This window comes from Tamandua tetradactyla, chromosome 7 (assembly GCF_023851605.1).
Source record: "Tamandua tetradactyla isolate mTamTet1 chromosome 7, mTamTet1.pri, whole genome shotgun sequence".
Taxonomy (NCBI): domain Eukaryota; kingdom Metazoa; phylum Chordata; class Mammalia; order Pilosa; family Myrmecophagidae; genus Tamandua; species Tamandua tetradactyla.
The window spans coordinates 72,624,759-72,642,840 of record NC_135333.1 but is presented as its reverse complement, the minus strand read 5'-3'; the positions used below and the strand labels follow the sequence as shown (position 1 = coordinate 72,642,840).

Below are 18,082 nucleotides of genomic sequence, written 5' to 3'. Positions count from 1 at the left end.
CATCTTCCAGAGAGAAAAGCACTTTGCAGTATTATATGGGTAAAGGAATGTTATATGCACTCAATAATTGAAGGCATGAGACACCTTGGATGTTTTCCTGGTGAGTAGCAATCAGCACGTCTAACGGTTAGCTGCCAATTTTTGCCATTATATAAAGAACAAGAGTTCCTGTTCAGAGCACTCCATATCAGAAAATATATGTGACTGGGAGCGAAGAGTTACTACCCATTTTTTCTATGGAGCAATGTTTAGATGCCATCCTAAACATTTTGAAAGATAGAAAAGGAAATGTTCCATATGTCCGTGGATCTCTTTGGAATCTGGGAACACCTCTTACCCCATTTATATTATCAGCATTCCCATCAATTTGAAGAGTGTTCTATTCGAGGAGACCCCTTCTCCTTTGGAGGCAGCTGCTTTTCTTCTGGCACCGGAGGTAGGTCAGGTGCTTTCTGCCCACACCTTGCTACGGTGAAGCGACTCATGTGAAGAGCTTCTTCATACCCTGGGAGGGTGTCCAAAGAGGAGGGAAATTGGCTGAGGTTGCTGTGGGAGTGAGCCACAGCCAGGATTCTTCGAGCTGCGGGGCCAAATACTGATTGCAGGGCTGGCGGAGAAAGAAGGAATAGAGTGAAAGTAAACCTGGCATCCTTGGAAATTAGACACATTGCACTAATGTCTCTTTGTTTTTAACAAGTATCCAAACTCATTTTCACTCTGCTACAAATTTTATGAAAATTCTCTGGAGCTTGTTTAGAAACCAGTTTCACTCTCTGCTAGAAGACCCATCTACTACAGTATCCTCAAATAGTCTAAATTTCATTTCAGTAACTCTGTATCCACTTAAAACCTGATGGTATTGTAGATTCCTCAGGAATATTTATTTATGCTTTTTATTTTCTCCAAGAAAGCAATGAGAAAAGTGGGAGAGAAAAGATGAACTATAGTTATATTATTCTTTCTTCAAAAGAAATATTAAGAATATATTGGTAACTGATGCTCTGCCTGGTATTTATTCCCCACATTTTAGGAAGGAATAAAAGAGAAAAAGAACGTGTCTTGTGATCAAGAGGATATTGGGAATAAAATTTAGTGTATCAATACTTGAATAATAAAATACTAGAAGTACACACCACTAATTTCTCTAAAGATCTAAAATAGTATAAAATATGCTATAGGTATAAAATAGAATATCTAATTGAATACTTTCAGAATATACTGTTCAAAGAATGAAATAGGGCATATTGGTTTTCACAAAATCCAAGACATTTTGGAAAAGAGATAGGCTCAGGGCTTAAAATAATTTCAGCAAAACAATGTATAAACTGGACAATTCATGTACAGAACTCACTATCCCAGATGTAGCAAGAAATCTTAAAAATTCATAATAGGTTCAAAAAGATCATGATAGTACAATGATTAAAAAATGGTAGAACTGTTGCGATTTCAGGTTATAAGATTAATCTTTATAGGCTGATTTAAATGAGAAGAATCATTATTATAGAGAACATTTTAGGGTAAACAAGCCACAATTTGAGCTTCACTTATAAAACATTTCCAGAAATATTGTGTTGCCGTGCTCAGAGCCCTATCTCCATGTAAACCTTTTGCTCCTCTTCACTTCCACACACAGACCCTTGCCTAAGATTCCAGCTGATGAACTGCAACTTGTCTCCAGTGTTTCCCTTCTTTTGCTCACTCTATCATCATCATCCAGATAAATGACTGAGATAAGAATACAGTATGAGCTAAGATCACTGTGCAGTTAAGCTTCTGGAAACCAAAACTACCCAGATTTCTCGAGTTGCTAATACAATTAAGCCAATCTTTCTAGTCTTTGTACCCTCCTAGACCTTCCCTTGCTGGGACATCTGTGCACTCACAAGTGATAGTGCTCTGGAGAGTGCTGTCATGTTCGAAGGCAATGACTGTGACTTCATAGGGTGGTGGGCCTCCATCTTCCCCATTTTGCTGGTGACCGAGACAGCAGCACCGGAAGCACATGGATGCCAGGCCGCACAGGAGAAGCAGCCCTCCAATTGCCACGAGCAACCTGCAAGGAGTCCAGGGAGCAAGTGAGAGCTCTGTGATTTGACTTGTTACCCAACTCTGTCATAATCAGTCTTAAAGGGGTGCATTTTGAATTCTTGTTTGAATGTTTTACAGAGAGATCATAAGATTTTAATTCTAAGGCTGGCACTTCACGTTTATACCTCTATACTGATGAGAACTATTGATAAGATACTTGAAGGTGATTTGCAGGGGCTGTTTTTTCACTTCATTGAAGTAATCTCTTCCCTTCTAGTAAAGAAATTGCTACAACAGACTCTGACGGAAGGAAAGAATAATCTTTTGATATTGGCCAAGGAGATGGTATTGAAATAGGAAATCCTGGCATATTGTCACATAGCTTAGTGATGAGGAAAAGAAACTTTATGAGATGCTATGTAAGTAGACAGGATGTCTCAAATATTTTCTTTATGCTGACAAAGTATTTAAAAAGTTAAAAAAAAAAAGAAATAGCAGCTCTAAGAAAATAGAGTACCTTTTGAGTCCTCTAGGTACTGGATGTTAGAGCTGAAGCTTACCATATATACCAGAGGTGCACCCAGTCTGTGGTTAGGCAACTAGGAAGAAAAAATGAAGTTTTTTTTAACAATAAAAATTCAGTCAATGAATTCCAGAATTCCAGAAATAATATGACACTTTGTTATCAGAAAAGCATGTACTCTTCATCATAGTTTATAGTATTTAAGCTTCACTGTAACCAGCTGACTCTATTATGAAATAGGATTTCTTAAACAATACTTTTACACTGTAAACAGCATTGTGCCAATCCTTTTGTGAATCACTGTAAGACAAACTAATGACTATTAACATAGTGTTAATAGTCAAAATGTAACCATGATGATTATAAATAGTTATGATGGTAATTATCAAGAAAGACCTTGGAATGCAATTTTAGAAAGAGTGGCTTTGAAAATGGATATGAAAGCTAAGTTTTGTATATATCTGCATTAAAAAAAGAAGTAAAGAAAATTTCAGTTATAAGCATGAAATCTATGCATTTAAGTTTGTAATTCATGTTTTGCAAGCTGTTGCGACACTCCCACCATAAAAAGGGCCCTAAACTTTCACATCCAGGATTAAAACTGATGTGCATACCTCCAGAGACCGAGTCAGAAGGGGTAGGGTGGGGGTAGAAACCAACTTCACCTGGATGAAAGATAACTAAATATTCTGAATTAATTATGGCAAGTATAAAAAATTTTTCTCTGTAGGGATGAAAAAAATAGAGAAGGAGTACCTGTTTAGAACAGAGGCTGGAGGGGAAGGGGAAAGGAGCTATTTGTGTATCTTTGAAGATGAGAAGATTTTGTCATTCAGTAACACTTTCTGATACATAGAGCTACTGAAATTTATTGAAATCTGTTTCTACTTTCTACGAGCACATGCTCGTAGAAAATATAGTTTGCTTTTTCACTGAACAATATCACCTCCAGGTATTTTCCTAATCCTCATTAGTTCAAGGCCTCTTCTAGTTCCACAATTTTAGGATTCTGATTCTATAGGAGAGAACCCTTTCTGTGGTGAAAGGCGGCTAAAACCTCAGCATGTGTTAAGTAACTAAGGCCCAATGTGCACGTGACAGGTAACCAAGGCCATCACCATTTCCCCTGGGTTTAACAGACTTGTCTATTGGGAAACCCTTCCCATGGCTAAATATGTCTTTTCCTTCAGCCAGAACAAGTCTATTATTCAAACTGTCTGTCACTGCTCTTTTTATAGTTTGCCTCCAAGTGGAATGAATCTCCTGCCCTTTATGTCCTTTTGGTTCTGCATAAAATGTAGGTTAGGGGATAACTACATCAAAGTGATAGCTAAGTCAAGTGTGCAATAAAAATTACCATGCTCTAAAAACTGTAACATGCCTTTTGGGCTTGAAGTGGTGAAGCTACTTTGGAAATCATCCAGATATGGATGTGACTAGATATTGAATCCAGCCTGTCTTGATGAGTCACAGAGAAGCATGGGTAAGAAAGTCTTTTCACAAGTTTCGCTGACTATGTAAATAGAGACTAATTCTGTCACTTCCATGGGAAGGTTGACTTTGAGAAAAATGCTGTCAGCAGTGTTATTTTGAATAGCTAGGATGACACAATTAGAGGTCTTTATTTGGGGGTAACCCGTCTGTGATATTAGTAGGTTGATATCCGTTTAAGTAAAAATGAATAAAGGGCAGTGGCAGATATTGGATATTGATGTTTTTTGTCTGTCTTTCCCTCCTCCCGGCTGGGATTCTAGCATACTTACTGTTCAGTGTTGACACAGTTTTCTTCACATCTTGCCCCAGGAAGCTGTAGGAAGGGAAACAGGCTCAGACAGGGAAATAGTCTGATCTGCTGTGCTCAGCAGCCCATCAGTCATCTGTTGTGGTTGGGTTTGTTACGTGAGTTGGTGAGAGCAGCGTAGAGATGAGGGCAAGGTCACAGAGTCAGTCCATGTTTCAGACTGTTTGTTTTCACCCCTCCCATGCTTGCCCACTATAGTACCTGAGGGAGAAGGACATGGAAAAAACATCCAACTCATGTGTTTTTGGTGGTGAACGAGCAACATCACATTTGTGAATAAAGGGCAGCCATAAATATCACTTTGTCCTAGAAATTTCCTGATCTGTGCCTCAGGATATTGTTATTGACTGGCAATTCCAGCCCCATTGCAAATTAAATTCTATCCCCTTGCCCCTTTCATTCCTTCAGCATCACATCATTAATTCATCATATAAGAGAAGAAGTGGAAAGGGAAACACAAAACAATTTATGCATAGAATACCTACTACTTTCCAGTTAGACTGCTAAGTATTTTAAATATTTTATAACATTGAATCATGATAACCTTGTAAGTGGGTCTAGGGTATATTTAGTTGGATACATTGAGCCATATTTTTAAAGGTTAAGGGATTAGGGCCCAGATGTTTAAGTAACTTGACCAAATCCACACACCTGTAGATGTAGCCAGAATTCAAATCAAACTCTATCATAAATTAGTATACATGCATCAGTGTAATCCCATAATATTAAGGACACATTCTGCTTATTCATCTCCCCACTTACCCCTTAAATGTCTCTCCATCTCACCCCATTTACCACCACATTCTTAAAAGCTTTGTCCAGTCTTTTCACAATTGAACTTACCAGGATGAAAAACACAAGGACAGAGGTGGTCAAGGCATGGGGTTGGACTCCCATTGGGCTGAACTCCTGTTTCTCCAGGATCATACACCGAGGTTTTCTTGCTTCTTTTCCATGTTCTGTGCCATGTCTGACTTCTTGACCTAGAGGACTTAAGGAAGAAATTTTCTTAGTAATAAATCAGCTTTTCCTTTCTCTTTTTCTCCCTCTCTGTCTCCCTTACTCCTTTTAGCTTTTATTTTCTGTGGTCTTTCTCTCCTCTTTCCTCCTTGTTTCCTTCTCTACTTCTATTTATTTTTTTATGGTATCCTCCATATTTGCTTCCATTTGCTTTCTTTCCTTCCCTTCCATTATTCCTTCTTTTTGTATTTCTTTGGTTTTCTTTTTCTCACTGCCCCCAAAAGGAAGACACTCAGGAAAGTCACATCTGTCCTCTGAACTGGTTGTCTTTCTAGGCAGCAATGAGGAATCTGGCTTTGAAGAGGTCAAACGCAGATGACTGGGGACCACGTATTCGCTTTCCCGTTAGAGAATGAATAGATTTCTTGGACCTTCACCACAGCACTCTTAGGTGACTGTTGAAGGCTGAACGTCACCCTGCCAGTCTCCACTCACCCGCACCCCCACCCCATGCTATTAGCCCCCCTCTCTTGCTCTGTGTAATCTAGACCCTCCCCTTTGCTATGTTGTTAATCAACTCCCCTGGTTCTGGGTCATTTCTTTCTAGCCATTGTGGGAGGGCTGACAGGTTGTCAAATGAACTGGAAAGCCATTCCATTTTTGGAGAAAACAGTATTGAAGTTTAGAATTTCCAGATGCTCTTGATGACATCCCCCTTAAGGCTGACTTCAATTCCCATTGAAACAGACAAGTCAGAGACGCAATATATTGCTTGTTTTTGTTTTAAAATTGGGTTCCAAGATCTACTGTTGTCTTTCTTTCTTCCTTCCTTCCTTTCTCCTCTCACCTACCTTCTTTCTTTATTTCCTTCTTTCCTTTCCAGTAAAGTGTCTTTGCTATTGAGAAATACATCTTGTCACCCAAGAAAATGAAGCCTAAGGTGGGAGTAAAAGTTCACATGGAAAGAGTATCAAATATTTGGAAAGAAATATAATCTACAGAGGCAAATGAGTACTGTATAAATGCTTGCATGTAAGAAGGTAATCTGTTACTTAATGCAAAGTATTTCATGAGAAAATTTTAACGACTGATCATAAAATGGATATCAGCTATCATAGCACTTTGCACAAAGGCTAGTTTGAGCTTGTCAAAGGTGATACTTTACAGGGATGTAGCTGTCTCATAATTATTGAACAAAACCATCTTTCAGATAATTTCTCACTCTGAAAGTCTAAAAACACCAGTGATTTTTAAGGGGAGATGTGTAGAATGGATCCCACTCTAAGCATCCTTGCACAGATGAAAATATGATGTGAGAAGGGAGAATATGAAATTTTTATTTTCTCAATTAAGGAAATCAAATAGTAGGAGAGTAGCCTGTTAGGATTCTGGTGATTCAAACTCTGTCAGCTACACAACTAGATAAGTGCTTGTATTCTTCTCAAAAAAGTAAAGTAGTTAGGGTTAGGGTAAAGAGTGTTTTACAAATTTTAGCAGAGAGCTTGATAAAATGGAAGATATTTAAAGGACAAGAAGAGCAGAACTCTAGTCTTGGTCCACCATTAAATTATTATAGAAGCACTCCAGCCCTAAAATTTCCCATTCATAAAACAGGAGCAGGAAATACCCCTTGACCTGCCTTTGATGTTGTTTTGAAGAGAAAATACAATCAGAGGCTTGGAAGTGCTTTGAATAGAATGTTTCTATTCAGAATTCTATGTACATAAGAAGCATCATTAATTTTTCCTTTCTCTTTCTCTTTCTCTTCTCAACCAGATAGTAGACCATCAAGTCCAAGACTAGCTAGGTTGCCTGGGTTTAAATACCTTCTTTGTCACTTAACTCTGTGATCTTGAGTAAGATATTACATTTCTTTGTTGGCTCAATTTCATCTTATATAATATGGGGTGTAAATATTCAATAAGTTAATATGTGTGAAAAAGCATATCATTTCCCTGATATTATAGCAAGTACTTTTTAAGTGTTAGATTATCCTGATTTCCACTCAATTTTACCAGTGACCTTCACCTCCAATATGCTTCATAACAGATGGCCCTTGACATGTTGGTTTTATACCAATGCCCCCTCCAGATATTTTAGTTTTCCAATATTCCAACTCTTGAATATTTTCCCATGCTAGCCTGGATTTTTCTCTCAGTCAAGCCAGCCCTTACCTGCACGAACAGGTTTGCCAATTAACAAGAGTTCATTTTCTTCATTGCATTTCCCTGTCTTGTGATCACCATCATTGTTTGCTCTCCAGCTTCCTGAAAGGTTTGAACAAAATAAAATTCTTTCACTGACCTCTTTGTGATTTCTTTATTAAAGAATTAGTATTTTCACATTCCCCCCCCCCCCACCAGATTATTCTCTTGGGAAATGAAGGCTAGGGTAATGTAACTTCTTTTCCTAATGGAAGTGAGTATGTCTTGTGGCAGTTTGCATTCAAGCTCAGTTCCTATCAAAGCCTCCATGTAGGATATAATGAGACAGGAAAGAAGATTCCAGTGGAAAGACTGAGGAGGGTCTACCATTTAGCTCATGGACAGATGGTAGAAATGGGCAGGTAGTAGGGTAGTGGGGAAGGATCTCATTATAATCCTACACAATTCTGTTGCAATTCCATTAAACTTGTGAATCATTAGCTTACACCCAGGTTGTTAAGGACTTGGAGTGGAACGGATGGAAGTGCATGTACACAGACCTTTTCACCTATAGCTTCAGGGAATTGTTATACAACAGCTATAACAAGGTTAAATAATTGCTTATTTTTGGTTCCTTTGATTATCCTCTTTTTGACCTTGCATAGGTCATGTGACCCACCTTGGTTTTCCTTCCTCTCTGCATCTCAATGAAATAAAGGTCAAGATATTATCACTCTGAGGCATCAAGTTCCAGCTTCAAAGAGCTAAGCAAGTAAGGTGGGCCACAATTATGGCTTCAAAAATAGAAAACATGGTGAAAGAAGCTAGATCCATCTTGCAACTACTGGAAATGTCTCTGTCTTATGAACCAAGTAGTGGCAACTGCAGAGTCATTGAAAGTACAGTAAGATGATTTGATTTAAGGAATTTTTATAAGACAAGGGGATTAAGTTTAATCACAGGGCTATTTATATACTGTATATATATATATACAGTATATATATATATATATATATATATATATACTATATATATATATACTATATATACTATATAAAAAAATACCTGTGGCCATATAAGGCAACACATATTAATTATTTCACAGTTTCTGTGGATCAGGAATCTGGGCACAGCTTAATTAGGATCTGATGATCCCTTGCTTAGGATCTGATGAGGTTTCACCTAAGGTGTCTGCTGGGCTGCATTTCACCTGATGACTCAACTGGGGAAAGATCTGCTTCTAAGCTGCCACAGGTTGTTAGCACAAAGAATCCATTTCTTTGTGGCTACAGGATCATTACAGCTTGCTTCTTTAAAGCCAGCAAGAGATAGAGAAAGAGAGAGAGATTCTGACAAGATGGGTGCTGCATCCTTATGTAATCACATTTATGTGATCACATACATTTCACCAGCTTTCTCAGATAACACTGGTTAGCAGCACATCACAGATCCCGTGCACACTTAACAGGAGAAGGTTACACAAAACTGTGAGACAAGGATGATGGAAGCAATGCAATGATTATAGAAACCATGCCCATGCATCTTTAAAAACAGGAGCAGGAACCCATGTGCTTCTATTAGGTTTGGCTAGAGAAAGGCAGAAAATGTCAATGCTGAGGGGCTAGTCACACAGAAGATGGTGATTTCTCTGGCTTCCAAACTCTCCATTCTGTGGTTCCTAAATATGAACTTCTGTTTTGAGGAAAAGTGAAGATGAAATTTAAGGGTAGTCCTGATGTGGGTGTTCTCTGCCTCACTTTGTACTTTTAAAGTCTATTATGAAGTGAATACTCTCCACCTTGGTGATCCACGAAGTCTCTCATTGAATCCTTTACAGAGAGACTCATTACTGCAATTAAAATATCTCTTAGAAGATGCTACCTATGTTTTTTATTATAACTGAGTTCATGTCTGGCACCAGATAGAAAAACGATGGTCAGCAAACCCCTTAAATATTTCAGGCTCTTGTTCCACTTTCTCAAAATGAAAGATAAGATAAAGTGTCCTTAAATTTCTTTGTATTTTAAAAATTGAATGTAGACTGTAAGGTGATGTCATCATAGCCAAGAAACTCAAGTATCATAAGAGATTACTGTTTGTAGAGTATTACACTATTTATATGGTAGGGCACGGTTGGTAGGAAAAAGCCTCATCAGATCCTTTTTAGAAGGAGATACATCCTTTTCTTTTTCTTTATATGCTGTATGCTGGGGGTCACATTTCATCTTTTATCCATGTGACCATCCTGTTATTGCAGAACCGTTTGTTGAATTTTTGGCGGGGGAAGTGAATGGGCCAGGAGTGGAACCTTGGGTCTCCTACATGGTGGGTGAGAATTCTACCATTGAACTACCCTCACACCCCATCCTTATTTTTAAGTGTTTTTTTAATCTAGTTGAATTGCAAAACAACAATTTGCACTGTTAAAGTATGTAAATGAAGAGCAGAAGAAAAAAATGATGGCAATCCTAGGTGTAGATGTTGAGTAGAAAGGAGTTTTTTAAGGAAAAATAAAAAAGAACTATATTTGAAGAGAATGGGGGGATAGTTAGGGCTCATCATCACATTTTGGATCGCTTAGTGAGCATTCTGTGCTCCAAAGGACAATGGATGATCCTGCTCTCTTTGGTCTCTTGAGTGAATGGGAGGTAGGTTTCAGAAGTCTGAGAAATCTAGCTTAAATTGTAAGCCTTATCTAAAGAGTGCAGTTCTTTCTGGTGCTGTCTATATATTTGGTGTGTTTTAACTATATAGTCACGTATAACCTTCTCAGGCACTTCTTCCTACAACAAACTGAAAAAGATACTAGGATGTGACATGCTCACATGAAATATATACCATGTCCATTTCATCAGTTGTATCTAAATGTCTCATCTTTAAAAATTTTTTTTGTTAGAGAGGTTGTAGTATTGCAGAAAAATCATCCAGAAAATACAGTTATCACATACCCTCCACCCCCCACCCCATAAGGGTCTCATCTTAATCCACTGGAATATTGAGGTCTGTGGTAGTTATATTCAGTTGTCAACTTGGCTAGGTGGTGGTACCTAGTTCTGTTGCTGTGGACATGAGTCAATGGTATGTGAACCTCATCTGCTCATTACATCTGCAGTCAGCTAAGAGGTGTGCTTGCTGTAATGAATGATGTTTGATTTAATTGGCTAATGCTTAAATGAGAGAGAGCAACGTAGCACAGCCCAGGCAGCTCAGCATACCTCATCTCAACACTGGCAGCTCAGCCCAGGCCTTTGGAGATGCAGAAAGGAATCACCCCGGGGAAAGTTGTTGGAACCCAGAGACCTGGAGAGAAGGCCAGCAGAGATTACCCTGTGCCTTCCTACATAAGAAAGAACCTCAGTTGAAAGTTAGCTGCCTTTCCTCTGAAGAACTAATGAAATAAATCCCCTTTTATTAAAAGCCAATCCATCTCTGGTGTGTTGTATTCTGGCAGCTAGCAAACTAGAACGGGGTCTGAAATAACAGCATCACTGTGGGAGATTTTGGGGTGTCATTTTCATTAATGACATTAATTTGATATTAATTCAGTATTTGTATCAAAATATAAGTTTTGATATTAATTCAGTATTCATTGTTGAAATGATTTTATGAGATCTAATTTCTGTGCAGAAATACAGGTCACTGTGCAGAATACAGAAATGTATCCAAACAAGTTCATGCTTCTCACAATTAGGGGAGGTAGGTGGGACTTGAGCAATTAAAGTGACACTGATTTGCTACAAGCTGATTTGACTAGGATATTTGCTCTAGATTGCCTGGTTTCTATTTCTTTGTTTTAACTATGTGATTGGAATAAAATTTTAAATGTCAGAAAGACTATTTCCAGTTTGTTCTTAGATAACCTACACAGAAGATAAGAACACAGGAAACAGGGAGGAAGAGGGAAATGAAATCCTAATCAAACTGTCAATATTGGTGACTTTTTTCTAATAGTTTCTTAGATATTTTATTTATTTTAATTTTTCAGTCCCATTTCCAGCTTTATTTTTGTAGTAGTTTAAAGTAAATCGCAGAATCATATCATTTTACCTATAGCTACTTCAGCAGGTATTGCTAACAGATAAGGATTAAAAGGAAAAAAAAAGTTTAACTGCAAAGAGACATTTCTTTTCTGTTTAAAAGAGTGTGGAGATGGTGAAGGGAAAATAGGTGAGGATTCTGTCAGTAAATACATATAGATATACTCATGGGAACCTCTAGAAGAGACTTTGTGATTTCAGACAATCATAGATTAGGACTTAAATGTATGCTTTGTTGGGCAATTTAATTGCATTGTATATAAGTACTGCCAACAGTAATAACTATTACTTGTTGAGTTTTTATGACATTTTGGCTATTGTTACTGGACAAAGATGGTGGATTCTTTTGCCTGTGCACTCAAAAGATCAATTCCTGAGACACCAGGGTTTCAAAGAGAGAAAGGGTTTATTGCTAGGCATGAAAGGAGATCACATGGGCTATTAGCCCCAAATCTGTCCCCTTGAACTGCAGTAATTCTAATAGCTTTATAGCATTGAAAGATGGGCAGGTTTTAGCATAATAAGCACAATGGCCCCAGATGATGCAATTACAGGTGTTTAATTATTGAGCATGCACAGATTGATTATACGCTTAATTACAGAACATATCTAAGAAAATGGGGGCCTTAATATGATGATGGGCATGATTTTTAATGTATAATGAGGCATAAGTGACTTGTAGGTTAAAGTTTAAGCCACTGTGCATGTCAGGCAGGCCCATTTGGGTTAGATTCAGCTTCAGTTATCAAGATGACCTTGAACTTGGGATGGAGGGTTAGTTTTGGGCTGACCCCAAGACCCTTCATTAATAAACATTAGGGGCTGTCTTTAGTGATCACAAGACTCTAAAACACTGGATAAATGGGCACAAATGAAGGTCAGCCACAAGATTTTTATAATCACAACGGCACAAGATAAAGGTTATACTATCATCAAAGATCAGGGCAACCAGATTATAGTGGATTAAATGGATATAGATGAGGGTTAGTCGTAAGGTTTTGCAATTACAAGGACACAAGATAAATATCATATAATCATTATCAGAGATCAAAGCAGCTGGGTTACAGGTCAGACACTTCATGTATTTCACTCTGTCTATTATTTTAATACACTTTAGAAAGTAAAAGGAAATGTCTATATAATGATTTAATAATCATAATCATTGTTAATTCCTAACTTCTCAGTTTCAACTCCTCCCTATCATTTGACCATCCCCCAATCTTGTGAATATCTTGGATAGGGACCACTGTGGCTACTTCCAGCTGACAGAGGAGTATCAACCCTAAGGGTTGGGGGAATGGAACTTCTTAGATTGCAGTTGCACTAATTCTTTAATTTCATGCTTTTTTTCTGGAGTATTAAGGCTTTTCCTATATTTCAATTATGGCAGGACTGGGATAAGAGACAGAGACATGTTTTAAAGATCAGCATGCTTGCAATTTTTAGTAGTATCATTAGTCCTGCTCATAATACCAAACAAAACCAGGATCCTATTCTTGAAGGAAGTCAGCTAAATAAATCAAATATGCTGAAGGAGGTGGAGCTAGTGTCTATGGCATTAATTTGATTTTTTGTATGTTTTAACACTTTAGTTACATTATCAGATTCATCAGGTATATAGGTACACATTTAGTTTTTATTATAGCACATACCCCTCCTTGCAAAGCTGTCAAGACATCTAAAGCCGTTTAATTTTGTAGTACTGCTTTATGCATTAGGGTCACTTCAATATTTAAAAGAAATAAACTGTTGAGGCTGTCATTCAAGGCTTGTGCAAATTATTCAGTGCCTCTATCCCAAGTATAACAACTTCTGTGCCTAGCGAAGGCAGAAATATAGCAGCTAGGTGAGCATGTTGATGAAATACTGATCAGGCCCATCGAGCTTTTTATAATGATAGATTTGCTCTTGATGGTAGAGATTTATGAATACCTCCTTGAACCCAGGTTAATCCTAAACTGCATCTGCCTACCCAACCGGGAGGCAACCATTGAGTGCTTGGAGCTACTCAGCAAACATCAGGCCTGTTAACCCAATCTGTCCCAAACCGGTCACCTTCTGTAGTATTTGGTTTGGAAACATTGCTCTGGAGCCAACCATCCCATTTTCCTTGTACTGAAAGGATTGTGTTGTAAGTAGCTCTGCTGTAACTAACAGAGTGGGGCTCTCTGCCTTAATCTACCATACCTAGCATTAAGATGGAATCACAGAAGCTGCTTAGGAGTGTGCCCATTGTAAGAAAATAATGTTTGATAATATATCAGCTCCTTGGGCTATGCTGTAGCATAGATAAAAAAACAGGGATATGCCAAAAGTACATGTCAGGAGAAATCTGATGATTCTGTATAGTAATCTATCTATTTGGCTATAAAAGAAGATGTTTTGGGCAGGCCACAGTGACTCAGCAGGCAGAGTTCTCGCCCGCCATGCTGGGGACCTGGGTTCAATTTCCAGTGCCTAAACAAAACAAACAAACAAACAAACAAAAAGAAGATGTTTTATCCTTTCGGCAGCACACACATTTATAAAGTTTTTTTAATATACTTCCTAGTGCTCAGATGAAAATCAATATGTTAATATTTATAATTTCTTATCTGTTTTTCTGAAGATGTATTTTAAGTCTTCTAGGGCTATGTATTGATTTCTGCCTCCCAGAAATTTGTCAGTTTCCTCTCCTTCTTCAGGATTCTCAGCAGTCTTTTTCTCAATAGTTGCCCTGTGAGAGAGGCCAGGAGAGAAAAACTTGTTAGAGGGTGCTATTTTTATCCTACCATGATGTACCCATGGTTTCACTCCATCAATTTGACAGAAGAAGAAGTTGTAAATATGATTTCATAGAGACCTTCCCATTATGGTTCCAATTGGTCTTGATATACAGGAACATTTATAGGAAAAGAGAGCTGATTTCAGGCATAGCAGTGAATCGCTTTTAATCAGTCCAGGTGCACACACCACCTTGTTTTAGGCATGGTCTCCAGAATACTATTTCATATGGGCTCAAAAGGAGCCTGCTTCTGGGTGCTACCCTCACCCACATCAGAGCTACTGGGAGTACCTTGTCCCATGAGAGATTAGTCTCTTTGCAGAGTTTTATTACCATGTCCTTCAGGATATGATTCATCTTCTGTATTTTCCCAGTAGATTGTAGTCTCTAAGACATGTGTAATTTCCAAAGTATGCAGTCCTTCTGACAGTTCCTGTGAAATTTTTGATGTAAAAGCAACCCCCCTGCTCTGCCTTATCATGTTGTTTTAAAAATGGGAGTCAACCATGGGATTATTTCCTTCAGGAGTGCCTTAGTCATTTTTGAGGCTCATTCTGTCCTGCATGGAAAGGCCTCTATCACCCTGTAAATGTATCTACAAAAACATGAAGATATGGAGGCCCAGGTTTAGGACTGTTTTTAGTGCAAGTTAAGCAGTTTTTTCCTATTTTCTGAAAATTTTTTTTTTGTTGCATCTTTGATTCTATACTACAATTTTTTAGCCACTTGATGCATGACATCCTTCCAGAGTAAGTGCTTTGATGTAAATAAGTAAGAACTCTTTCCATTAAGTGTTTGGAAATAAGAATTATTCCATATTCATTATAAATCCATCCTTCCTCTGTTCTTTTGTGTGGGATGTTTCATTGAGAATTAGCATTTATTTCTTTATAGTCAAAGCCCCACACTTTTGCTCTCAACAAATTGTGGGCTGAATACTGAGGAGAAAAGATTTTTAGCTTCATATATCTGGTATCAGAGAAAGTACCAACAATGAGGATGGAGGTTTTAATTTGCCTGCTGCTCTTGTTTCAGAATCCTGCCATCAATTGCCTCTTACAGAGTCCGTGTCTCCTTTCTGATAACTCGCAATGTATTATGGCAACCTCTTTAGGCATCATCACTGCTTCTAATAATGCTAAGATCATGTCTGCATGTTTAATTTTTTTTTTAACTAGATGTTAAGAGTCCTCTTTCCTTCCAGATGGCTCCATGAGCATGAACTGTATGAAAAGCATGCTTAGAATCTATGTATATGTTTATCTGCTGTCCCTTTCCCACATGTAGAGCTCGGGTGAGTGCAATAAGTCCTGCCCATTCTGCAGACATACCTGGTGAAAGGGTCCCTCTCTCTAGAACCGTTTGTAGAGTTACCTCCGCAAACCTGGCTTTTCAAAGTCCTCTTTCCATGAAGCTGCTTCCATCAATGTACATCTCAATGTCTGTATGATCTAAAGGTTGATTACTAAATCCGGGTGGCTGGAATAGACTTCATCAATTATTTACAAGCAATCATGCATCGATTCCCCTTCTTATTTTGAAGTAAGGTAGCTAGGCATAAATTTTATGAAGATTTTAGTTTGATATTAGGATTATGTAGTAGAATTGCTTGGTATTTACCTAACTGTCCAGTGGTGAGCCAATATCGACCTTTCTGTTCTAACAATGACAATACATATATGGTGTATGCACAGTGATGGGTTGCCCTAAAGTGAATTTTTCAGCTTCTTTGAGAATGTCATAGGTGGCTGCTATAGCCCTTAGCCAGACTGGCCATCCTTGGATAGTACTGTCTAACTGTTTAGAAAAATAGGCCACAGGACATCTGTCTAGCATTAGGAAATACTGGAGCAAGCTGCTAATTTTGAGTAAGCACTCCTAATCTAATCCTTTAACGTATGAAAAGGTCAAAGTATTTTCTTGGGTCTTGGAGGCCTAGAGCTGGGGCTGTTGTAAGTTCTCTTTTTATTTTCTGGAAGGCATTTTTACATTCAGCAGTCCAATTTAGAGGTTCTTGCTCAGATCCTGTCAAGGATTTAAAAGGGTTTCGTTAGGAGTCCAGAATTAGGTATCTAGATTCTACAGAATCCTGTCTTCCCTAAGACCCCTTGAAGCTGCTTTTTTGCAAGTGGCTGGGCTTCTCAGGCTAAGGCTTCTCTCTGTTCTGGCAACAGATTTCTTTGTCCTCGGGATAATTCAAAACCTAAATATTTCACTGATTCTTGTGAAAATTAGGCTTTTCTCTTTGAGGCTTTGCAACCTTGATCTGCTAAGAAATTCAGAATTTGAATAGTGTTCTTATCTGATGCCTTTTGGGGATGACTTGCAATTGATATCATCTATATAGTGTAGTAATGCTCCTTCTTGTAAGTGTAATTCCTTAAAACTTGAACACTTCTCCAAATATTGTGGGAACATTTTTAAACACTTGTTGGAGAAGAGTGCAACAATATTGTTGTTTTATATTAATAATGCAATCTTCCTATTCAAAAGCAAAAAGTTCTTGAGATTCTGGATCAAGGGGTCTGCAGTAAAAGACACTTTTCAAACCTGAGGCAGTGAACCAACAGAGCTCTCCAGATAATGTAGTAAGTAAGGTGTGTGGATTTGGCATCACAGGGTCAGTGTTTTCTGCAATGTGATTAATAGCATGGAGATCTTGCACAAACCAGTATTCATTTAGGATGCCTGGTGTGGGAGCCCAGGGGCCAAGCAGTTACCTTAGTCTTTGCGAAACTCTAAAGCATGCAGCTACGTGCATGACCTGGGTCAGTTAATATTTAAGCTAACCTTCTTACAAAGGAAGAATGTACAGATGATCAATGTATGCAAGAAACCAGATCCTTCTCTGCGTAAAAATGTTAATCTATACCCTACTCTCCCTTCCTGGAATCATGCTCTCTGTTAATTTATAATCTCTCTTTGTCTTGTGCCCCTATAACTGGCCCTGTTGATTCCTGCCTAATTGTGGAACACTTTCACCCTGGCCTCTGTATTGGTCACCACCATCAGAGCAGTTTGATTCCCTGACTGACTTCCTTCTTTCACTTAAGTAAATTCTTATAATAAAGTTCATGTCTCAGTCCATACCTGTGCTTTCTTTGGTCTAGTTGCATTTACGTGGGGAGGACAACAATGGACATTCACTATGCTACCTCAGAGGTACCTTCACACAGTTCCACTGTTTGCCATGGACTTGTGGCACAAGATCTAAAAGCATGGAACACCCCCCCCCAAAAAATGTGACCCTGTTTCATTACATTAATGATGTCATGCTAACCATTAATTCTCTTCCAGAACTAGAAACTGCCTCTAGCACAGTGGTGACCCACCTTGAAAGCTGGGGATGGGCAGCAAACGGAGACAAATTACAGGGGCCTGGATGCTCTGTCAAATTGTTGGGTGTTGTCTGGTCGGGTAAGACTAAAGCTATTCCTTCTTCTGTGGCTGACAAAGTACAGAATTATCCCACCACCTATACTCACAAACAATTAATGGCATTCCTGGGTTTGTTAGATTATTGGAGACTGTTCATACCACACTTAGTACAATACAGAAAAAATTCTCTGGTGTGGAGAATGGGGTATGCACATGCATACATCTTCTTGGGCCTCCTGTTTGTCTACTCCAGAGGGATAGAAGTTTTTCCCAGAGCTCTGCTGCTGATTTTAGAGAGCAGCCCCAGCTGAATTGACTACTCTGACAGGTATGGGAGGGGAAGGCTGTTTCTATTCCAGGCTCTTTTCCCTCTAAGTAAGGGAGATACTGAAGAGGATGAGGAAGAGATAGGAGATCTTCCTCCTTTCCTGATCTGTTGGTCCCTTT

At 38.5% G+C, this 18,082-nt stretch overlaps 1 protein-coding gene across 2 annotated transcripts; it reads right to left on the bottom strand.

Moving 5' to 3' along the window:
* Positions 1 to 362: 362 nt before the first annotated feature.
* On the bottom strand, positions 363 to 5,279 carry TMEM52B (transmembrane protein 52B). 2 transcript variants are annotated; one of them, XM_077167919.1, is made up of 5 exons: positions 5,196 to 5,279; positions 4,315 to 4,358; positions 2,589 to 2,627; positions 1,884 to 2,053; positions 363 to 607 (listed from the first exon to the last, which is right to left on the bottom strand). In XM_077167919.1, exons 1-5 carry the CDS (start codon positions 5,277 to 5,279, stop codon positions 363 to 365), a joined length of 582 nt encoding a protein of 193 aa, XP_077024034.1. The 2 variants fall into 2 exon arrangements, with proteins under 2 accessions (XP_077024034.1, XP_077024036.1); XM_077167921.1 differs by lacking the exon at positions 2,589 to 2,627 and having other exon boundaries at positions 5,196 to 5,249.
* Positions 5,280 to 18,082: the final 12,803 nt, after the last annotated feature.

Excerpts from the sequence above, each read along its gene's own strand:
- TMEM52B (XM_077167919.1), bottom strand. The coding sequence starts at position 5,279 with ATGATCCTGGAGAAACAGGAGTTCAGCCCAATGGGAGTCCAACCCCAT. Across the intron at positions 4,359-5,195 it reads TCCTTGTGTTTTTCATCCTG|CTTCCTGGGGCAAGATGTGA; the intron begins GTAAGTTCAATT and ends CCCTTCCTACAG. Across the intron at positions 608-1,883 it reads TCTCCAGAGCACTATCACTT|CCCTGCAATCAGTATTTGGC; the intron begins GTGAGTGCACAG and ends TTTCTCCGCCAG.